The sequence below is a fragment of the Sinocyclocheilus rhinocerous genome, unplaced genomic scaffold (assembly GCF_001515625.1).
Source record: "Sinocyclocheilus rhinocerous isolate Xijiao unplaced genomic scaffold, SAMN03320098_v1.1 scaffold2647, whole genome shotgun sequence".
Lineage (NCBI taxonomy): Eukaryota > Metazoa > Chordata > Actinopteri > Cypriniformes > Cyprinidae > Sinocyclocheilus > Sinocyclocheilus rhinocerous.
The window spans coordinates 777,325-787,482 of NW_015639108.1; the positions used below are offsets into that span (position 1 = coordinate 777,325).

At 42.5% G+C, this 10,158-nt stretch overlaps 1 protein-coding gene across 1 annotated transcript in view; it reads right to left on the reverse strand.

Annotated features, from left to right (window-relative positions):
- LOC107751024 (dnaJ homolog subfamily C member 16-like) overlaps positions 1–4,229 on the reverse strand; it is an 11,087-nt gene extending 6,858 nt beyond the window's left edge. The window contains exons 1-3 of the mRNA XM_016566595.1: positions 2,095–4,229; positions 1,829–1,895; positions 546–867 (exon numbers count right to left, since the gene is read on the reverse strand). Coding sequence (XP_016422081.1) covers positions 546–867; positions 1,829–1,895; positions 2,095–2,270 — 565 coding nt within the window. The 5' untranslated portion in view covers positions 2,271–4,229. The remainder of the gene's footprint in view (positions 1–545; positions 868–1,828; positions 1,896–2,094) is intronic.
- Between the last annotated feature and the right edge of the window lie 5,929 nt (positions 4,230–10,158).

Genomic DNA, 10,158 nt, shown 5'->3' on the forward strand with positions numbered 1-10,158 from the left:
GTCTAAATTAACTCATATAAATCAAATATAATTTCGTAAATTGCATAAACAATTATGAACAAAACAGTATCATGTATTTATGCATTGCTTAATACAAAGAGCCGAATCGCCCATCACGCAGATTGAATTTAAAAACATAAAGAGACGCAGTGAAAAGGAATAAACCTTCACAAATTCGCGACGTGTTTTCTAAAAGTTTAAACTGTTTTAACTTTACATGGCTGTCTACATCTCTTGTGTGAGAAGCGAGTGCAGCAGTCATATTTGTCCGTCTAAAAAAATGAGCTGAATATGCGTTCTGTGTGCTTGGTTTCGGTTTTAACCTAATCAAGATCTTCTCTGCATTGAGCTTCTATATTTCTCTAATATTTTGAATGCATAACGCAGCAGCGGCGCATCTCCTGGACTAGACTAACAAAATATTAAAATGCAACCACGTCACTTACATCATCATCACCGCATCTCGTGCGCCACTGATGACGCTCCCTGATGACACCTAATTCTACTGGAACCAACCGTGAGGGTGAAAATCCTGACGAACTTACCCAATGGCTCCAGTTCTTGCACAGTGTCCTTCCATACAGGCTCAATATGGATGCAGGTGAAGCACCACTCTGACGTGATCTTGATCAGGTAGGGCCTCTTGAAACTATCCGGCAGCACCTCATTGATGTACTGGTTGTAGTGAAAGAGGTGCTTGCTGTCTGTGAAATCGCGACTCGTCCGAGGGAAGTGAAAGAAAGACTCATCGAAGTAGAAGCTGTCATGATAATGTCTGAAGCCCTGCGGTGCTCGGGCGAAGTTTTGATTCTCGTCCATTTGACCAAACCGGTCATAGTTTGCCCTTCTCTCCTCGTTGGACAGAATCTATGGAAAGTAAATCATATGCAAATCAATATGCATGCTTATTACCAACGCCACGAGTTGTGGCATTGGTTTATTGCATGTAAACCCTTAAACAAGTCTTTAAAATGAGCAGATATTTATTATCAGCATCTGTGAGAATGAGTAAACATACATTTACAAGAAAATACTACTGATTTGCCAAAAACACATGCAATAAAAAAAACAATAAAACCAATCATAAGCTATAAATGTTAGATAAGCATTGCATAAAAATCTATAGCAGTATAATACAATATTTTTATAAATATTTAAGTCACTATAATGGTATAATGCTATATATTTATTTACTAAATGTAATATATGTATAAATAAACATCCATCTATTTTATTATGCGAGTGATTATAAATTATATATATTTTTTCCATTTTACGAACACAGATACATATGCTAGCATTCAAAAGTTAAGACATGTATAATGTTACAAACAAAAAATTATATTTTCAAATAAATGCTGCTCTTTTGAACGTTCTATTTATCAAAAAACGAAATCCTTAAAAAACATATCAGCTTCCACAAAAATATATTTCTAACACATGAAACATTTTTTTAGCATTGACAATAAAAAGAAATGTTTCTTGAGCAGCATCATCACGTGAATATACAGGTGCATCTCAATAAATTAGAATGTCGTGGAAAAGTTCATTTATTTCAGTAATTCAACTCAAATTGTGAAACTCGTGTATTAAATAAATTCAATGCACACAGACTGAAGTAGTTTAAGTCTTTGGTTCTTTTAATTGTGATGATTTTGGCTCATTAAATGATTTTAGCAAATGGCTGCAATATAACAAAGAGTGAAAAATTTAAGGGGGTCTGAATACTTTCCGTACCCACTGTATGTGGTAAAAATGGCAAAAAATAAAAACACATGTTTTTGTCTTTACTGCATATTATTTCCTATATACAATGCAACCATCCTACCTCATAAGATTTTGTGATCTTGATAAACATGTCCTCTGCCCCAGGACTTTTGTTCTTGTCTGGATGCCTATGGATAGAGCGTGAAAACAAATTTTGATTCAGACATCATCATCAGAGAGTTACACAATACGTGTCAGAGAGAAGAAGGCTAACCATTGTGGATGAAACAAACGAAACCTAAACTTATTCACAGCAATCCTATTCTTATTTAGAGAGTGCATGCCTATGGCCCAATGATCTCTGTCGCTCTCTGTTTCATCACTCACCATTCTCTTGCGAGCCTCTTGTACACTTTCTTGATTTCGGCCTGGCTGGCATGTCTGGACACTCCGAGAACTTTGTAGGGATCAAACTCAGGCGCAGATGCCAGGGAATCTCCAAACAGTGCCAGGAGAAGAATCGCCCAAACACAGCAGGACACAAACACACTCCAGCCTCCCATCTTGTGGTATATATGAACCGACAAGCTACACAAATAGAGGAGACTGGGGCTAGTTGTCACACATTTTACACAAGAAAAAAATTCTCAGGCTTAGACACAAATCTTAAATTTGGGCTTCAAATAAAAGCTAATGAACATTTCAACCGTTATTGACCACTAAGAAAAAAAACATACTGTTCACTGAATCCAATAGTGGGGCATGTTGTCACACTAGAACATACTATTACACTGCCTATTATAGGCTTTTTAACTAAATGTAAATATTAAAACAACCATAAAGCATAAAATACGTAATTAGAGCAAAAATGTAAAAGGTAACAAGAATATCAAACCACTGTTTTGGTAGTCAGTCTATGAGTAAACAGTACTCACACCTCTCTAATCACCTGAATGCTAGTATTACAATTCATTTCTTCTCATCTGAAGCGTTTCTATGGGAACCAGCACACCGAAGCGATCAATGCAAGTAAATCAGCATCAGATCAGCCGCGCGGTGTAATCACATGATCAGTGCGGTTCAAATGCATAAGACAGCGACTATTTACAGCAGACAAAAACACTGTCAGCGTCTGATAACACAGATATACTGAGAAAACACTGGCCGATCTAATGGTTTCAGCATCAGTGAACAGAAGCGCGAGCTGCACGCCCTACAGAGGATTGACGCTTCAGTGCAGTTTTAGCATTAATGCAAATACGACATTAAAAATAAGAATCCAGAATTATTGTAATACCTAGGCACGACTCTTGTTGTAATAGTATATATCCACAATTTAGCAGCAATCCATGTTCTCCCGATGGTAATGGGTGGACCGTTTCCCCCGCCTTACTTCCGGTAGTGAGGGATTGCTGATAAACACTTTCTATGATAAAAGTCCGACGGATTTTATCCAAATTCGCTTTTAGTATAATTTATAATCTTAATCAGAGCATATTTCATAATGCAATTTCTTTTTTTTAAATTTTATTTTAGAGGTCAGTTTATTTGTTTTAGAGAGGGAGAGGACGATCTTTATGATCTTTACGGTGGACGTATAGATCTTTCTGAAAAACATGTATGAGCAGTTATTTTAAAAGATGTCTTTTTTTACATGTTTAAGCAATATAACACGAGCAATAATCGTTTTGGTGTACATTACCATGGCCATACAATGTTGTTCCCTTTCGAGCATTCACTTTACATTGCGAAGCATTCGCAGTGGGAACTCCTCTCCTTCTCCGAAATCCTGAAACATTATAGGATAACGCCAGACAGTTCAACAAACTGGCCAATTGTCGCTAACCTATGCAAATGAATGCAAATACTGACAAGCCAGTATAAAATGTGGCGAGAGCGACAGTTGCCTGGGCCTTCCCCTTCTTCGGGACGAAGGTGACGACTCGGCCCCGGGCCGCCGTGGACTTCATCTCCTTCACTGCTGATGAGGAAAAGGACTCCATGTCCATCTCGGCTTCGGAAAGGACTGGGCAGAGTTGGAGCTGGATCGCCCCGACACCGAGGGCCCTGCTGACCTCCATGATGAGCTCATCAGGGCTTTTGCTAAGGCGGTTAAGGAACTTGACCTCAGCTGGGATGCTCCGGAAGAACCAGCCAGGAGTAAACTCGACTCCTGGCACTTCTAGTCGGGCCGCCGGGCTGCTTCGAGGAGATCTTCAGGCTGCTTCTTCCCAGATGTCCATGAGCACGTCGTGAAGTCGTAGTTTGCACCCCAATTGGTGCGAGTCCACGCTCCCACGCAGTCTCTCTTTTCCCACGTAGACGGGGCGGAAGCCCACGAATACGTGCGCATGCCCCCCATCGAGGATACAGTCACTGCACACTTATGCCATTCTTCGGCCATGCTGAGCGCAGACCCTCAGACTGCCATCCAAGCCCTGCAGGCTGACTGCCCACCTTGCTGACAAGGCTTACACTTCCGCCGGTGAGTCGGCATCCGCGCTACATGCTATGGCGATGCTGCAGGTTTTCCAAGCCAAGCTCCTGCAATCCATGGACGGAGGCAGCATCATCGCTGAAGCGATGAAAGGCCTGCATGCGGTGACGGTCTTAGCGCTGATGGCAACTCGGCCCAGGCCATTGTTCGATCCATGGGCTTTATGGTGGTCTTTCACAGGCACCAATGGTTAACCCTAGCTAACCTGAAGGACTCTGACAGCAAGACGCTCCTCAACGTGCCAATGACTCCCTCCGGCCTCTTTGGTGACGCTGTGGAGTCAGTGGTCGAGCATTTCTCTGAGGCTCAAAAGCGTGGTGATGAATCATCTAATGCCCTGACACGCATTCCAGCAGCCATCAAGATCGCGCTCCTCGTCAGCACCCCATCCTGTGCAGAGAGCGACTAAACAGCCCGCTGCGTCCTCCGCAGCAGCCCGTCCTGAGCCGATGTTTGCCGCAGACAGTGGCCACTATGTTAGTTCCTAGATACATGGAGAGCTATTCCAGGCATTTCGCGCTGGGTGCTGGACATAATAGAGCAGGGGTATTCTCTCCAGTTCAGACGCAGACCACCCCGTTTAAATGGCGTGGTTCCATCACTGACACTGCCTCGAAATGCCTGTTTTGAGAGTAAGTTCTCAGCCTGCTCGCAAAAGCTGCGATAGAGCGAGTCCCTCCGAGCGGGTTTACAGCTTTACAGCCATAAAAGATGCATACTTTCATATTCAGATAGCACCGCGCCACAGATGCTTCCTGAGGATTGCTTTTGAGGGCACAGCATACCAGTACTCAGTGCTCCCTTTCAGGCTGGCTTTAGCCATAAGTGCGTAAGTGCATAAGTGCGTGCTTTCCCCTCTCAAAGTGAGCGACGATTGGCTGATTTTAGCCCATTCAAGAGATGTGCTTGTCAGTCATACGGATGTGCTGCTTCGCCATCTGGAGTCCCCTAGGGCTGCGTGTGAATATGCAGAAGAGCGTGTTCACCTCGATGCAAGCTCGCCTGAGTCGCCTCTCTCAAGAGTGCATAACGACCATTTCATCAGCTCGACGCCACTTCAGACTGGGCCGATCAGTTCCCTTGAGGGAATTTCAGAGGCATCTGGGACTTATGGCGTCGGCTTTGACAGTTTGCCCCCTGGGTCTTCTACACATGTGGCCGCTATAGTTGTGGCTGAAAACTCGAGACCCGTGGAGAGCATGGACCACAGGGCGTATGCACATCGAGGTCCAGAGCCTGATTTACCTCTTTTCGTGACATAGGCAAAACAAACTTTGGGCCCCCTTCCCTATTAATATAATAGGCCTAATATTACCACCCAAGCAAACAAAAATATTTCTTAATCAGTGGAAACCGTTACAGTGTTTTCTATCGCAATAAGCACTTGCGTTCAGTCAATATTTTAATGCACCTCATCCCAAACCTTCAGTTGCAAATTCCAAAATATTATTTTAGAGCTAATAACATAGGCTTGAGCCATTGATATGCAGGCTAACGCAGTTATTAATGCAGTCTAACGCAGTTATTAGAGAGAGAGAGCGAAAGGAATCTTTAAGTTGAACTGCTTCAAGAACCTCGCTACTGAGAAATGCAAAACTATTTTATTGATAAATTTGCGGGGCAGCCGCAGCTCTGACAACAAGTTTCTGTCCGCAATTCCGCCTGTGCGCGCGAGTACGTGTCTGTACTGTGTGTGCGTCTGTGAGAGAGAACGGGAGGGAGAAAGAAAGCGTGATTGCCGTACATAAAAAACGTGGAAGACATGGAAATAGTTTGTCATTTTTACCCTATTGTTTGTTATATTTATTTGCTCAATGTCTTGAGCAATGCGTAAATCCGGCCCTGTTAGACGGCAATCGGAAGTTATTACAAACACTCGATGGTGGTTTAAAGTGACGGAAAAAGTCAACTCAGGTCAAGGTGAAAAAGCAGACCAGAGTGATGTACCACCCGTGAGGACTCGTGATGGTAAATTATATGTTCATGTTATGAGAATATAAAACTTCTTTACAGTTACATATTCAGTCACTTGTCCGCATCATCAAAATACAATCAACAAAGTACATAGAAATGAAACAGTTGTCACAAGATCATGTTTCCATGCATTTACACAAAAACCGAAATTCATTACATCACAAGGTGGATTCACGTGTTACATTACGTGACGATTTAAATCAATGTAATGACACCTCATTTAATGGCTGAAAAGATCAAGTCATACATTTATTAAGCTACGCTGTAACCTGGAAATTACCAAGCAATGTTTGGATGGCCTAATCAATATTCACACATGCAACTCAATGAAACTTAAAGTAGGAGCTGTCAAAGCACATTTTTAAAAGATTAACTATTTTTAAACAGTTCGCCTATTTAAAAACACAGTGCTCATGGTGCAAGAAAAAAAACAAAAAAACATGACAGAGCAAAGACATCCATGCATGTGCACATTGGGCAACAACTAAAAAGTTCAGCAGTGGGGTTCCCCTGGGACTGGAGACAGCATGCACTGTGGTCATGACAGATGCGTCAACCTCAGGCTGGGGAGCAGTGTGCGAGGGCGTACCTGCTTCAGGCCTGTGGTCAGAGTCTTAGAGCAGGTTGCACACAAACCACTTGGAACTGAAGGTGGTGTCCTTAACCCTAGCACTGGCTTTTCTGCCGCAGCTGGAACAGCGGCATGTGCTGATTCGCACCGACAAAATGTCTGTGGATTCGTACATAAATTGCCAAGGCGGCGTGCACTCCAAAGCCCCTTTTCAAGCAGGCTGCATGTCTTCTATTATGGGTGGATCGTAATCTACTCTCCGCCAGAGTGGCACATATCCCCAGTCTCCTAAACCGCGGAGCACACATGCTTTTGAGGAACGGAATCCCTCACGGGGAGTGGAGACTGCATCCCAGTTCATTTTGGATGATTTGGGATCACTTCGGGAGGGCAGAGGTCGATCTGTTCAAGACAAGCAAGAACACACACTGCCCGCTGTTCTTTTTGCTGTCTCACTCCCTGCTGATGGGAGACGCTATGACGTTGCGCTGGCCGAGAGCCAGACTCTATGCATTACCCCCGGTGAAGAGTTTGGCTCTGGTTTTATGCAAAATCACGGAAGAGAGAGCATCGCTGATCCCCAAACTGGCCAAATCAAAATTGGTTTCTGGACCTCAGGGAGATGCTGGTGGCTCCCCCTTGGTGAATCTCCCTCAGAAGGAACCTGCTGTCTCAAGCGAATGGCTTGATATGGCACCCCAGCCTGGAGCTGTGGAGTGTTCATGTGTGGCTGCTTCAGGGTTCCTAGAGGAGCTAAGCGCCCTGCCTCCCCGCACCAAACTCAAGATAATATGAACTGCCCCTGGAGGAGTTTTTATTTTTTGTCTTTATAACATAGCCTAATAACAAAAGCAAGAGCGCTATTTTCCCAAATATCAGCACAATTACATGTGTGATAATCATTTTACACAACAGTTCAAGAGGTTACTGTCAATTCGTTCATAAAGAGTTTGCTTCATTCATAAAATGTTTGAAGGAATCGGTTGAATGAATGATTCTCTAATTCACTTAGCTATATCTAGCGGATTTAGTTCCAAATATAACAATAATATAGTTTTCCTCAAACACGATTCGTATTTCTATATTCAAAATACCCATTTTAAAACATTAACCTCATAATTATTCATGAAATTGTACTTGCAGTGTAAATGGATTTTGTTGATACTAGTTTAATTTGATATATACTTAGCTAAATGTATTAATGGTCATATGGTGTTTTAATGAGAATACATGAGCACTCGCGATCACCGCATATACATATACATCATTTACTGTGCAAAATACATGCCAACATTAGACCATTCTTACCTTTAAACGACTTAAATCGATACTGATTAATAACAAAGCATTGATTCACCAAACAGACATCAATCTGTGTTATGCCCAGTTCAGACTACACAATATTTTTGTCGGTCACGATAGTCACTGTGTCATCATGGTGCAAGAAAAAAAACAAAAAAACATGACAGAGCAAAGACATCCATGCATGTGCACATTGGGCAACAACTAAAAAAATAGAAAGCAATGCCTCCAAAAACTCCGTTCATAATTTACAGCAAGCTTAATTGCAGTAATATGAGTATTCCTTATTAAATATTTAATTAACATTATTTGAATAAAACAATCTTTTGATTCATATTATTCCTTCCTTTAGTTCAAGAAGTCGATGATGACTGGAGTGAAGACCTATCGCTGGAGGAACGTGTCAGTGGTCTCCTTGAAATCGATAATGACAGGAGTGAAGACCTAACAGTGGAGGGACCAATCACCAGTCACTCTCAAGTCGATGATGACTGGAGTGATGCCATCTTCCAAAATTTAGTTGGTGATTTGTCAGAATGGAGTGCTGACGTTCTCCATGCTCTTAATAGTGTTATGGGCAAATTTAATTTCAACTCTGTCCAAACTCCAATTACACCTGATTGTAGTAATGACGTCCCCCAAACTACAGTCAGTGCCATGTCCGACTGTAGTGATGGCATCCCTCCATCTTTATGCTGTGACATGTCTGACTGTAGTGTTGACATCCCCCAAGCTACAATATGTCAGACAGAGGACACTGTGGCACCTCAGTTGAGCCAGAGACAACAGATATTGGTCAGTTTGCTACCATAACCCTAACATAATCCGAACACACTCACACTTTAATCAGCAGTTTTAAATGAAGTAATCACTGCTTGACATTTTATGTCAACACCTGTTATTTATCTTTTAACAGACATCAGTTCACGCCGTTATAAAATCGGCAGTCAGCTGGGTAAAGGAGGATTTGGAACCATTTATGCAGCGACTTGTTTGGACGAAGGCCTTCAGGTATCAATTTTCATTACTTACAATATTTGTCTAGCTAATTATTTTTGTCCTATCATACTTGTCTCACACTCTTCTTTGCACGCACTCTTGGTGTATCATATATTAACTAGAACACTTGACCTGTCAGACCTGTGTAGACATAATGTACATGCTTAGAATTTAAATTCATGAAAATGTACATGTCTGTTCAGGGTTAATGACTGAATTGATGAGAACTCTGCTCTGCTCACAAATGAACTGTAAATCTTACACAAATCCATTTTTTTGTTTTGTTGATCATGTGGCGCTAAAATTCGTCTCCAACAGGAACAAAAAATTTGTCAGCATTGTAAGTAGGCTGTGCTCTCTTTGTTTCTCCTCCCAGTCCCTGTTTTCAATTGCAAACAACTCATATTAATTACAGACTACAAATGATTTTTAGTAGACAATCTGCCATTGTCAACAGTTTGTCCAGGACTTGTTTAAGTCCTATATCCATCATAAACACTGTTTTTCTTCTAGGACGGTTTGACGGTTATTCCATACCTCTTCCACTGGAGGTCGCTCTGTTAATTCTTGCAAACCAAGACGCCAGCGTTCCTGAAATCGCCCAGCTTCTGGACTAGCATGTGGAGCCTGACCACTACATCTTGGTCCTAGAGCGTCCCATGCCCTTTGAGGAATTTAACTGGTTTGTCCTGCGGCAAATAATGCCCATTGAAGAGGACGTGGCCTGGGTTATTATGCACCAACCAATATTTGCAGCTCAAACGTGCCGCCGACGTATTGCACTGGGTTATTAAGATGGACAGTGCCGGCCCTACCTAATAAGCGATATATGCGGCTGCATAGGGCCCCTGTGGCCACCAAGGGGCCCCGTGTCAGGAGTTCAGACAGCAATCACGGGAGTAAGGCGAGATGATGGTGGAGATGGCAACAGCAGAGGTGAGCTGGAGCGTTCTCTGAAGCTGAACTTCCATAGGAATTAATTAAAAACGTTCGTGGACACGCACTGTAAGTGTCTGACAAATCTTGTAGAATGCAATGCGCGCTCAGCACCTCCGGTCCCGATCGCGAAATCGAAAGCGAAACTAAAAAGGATGCGTGCGCGCATTCA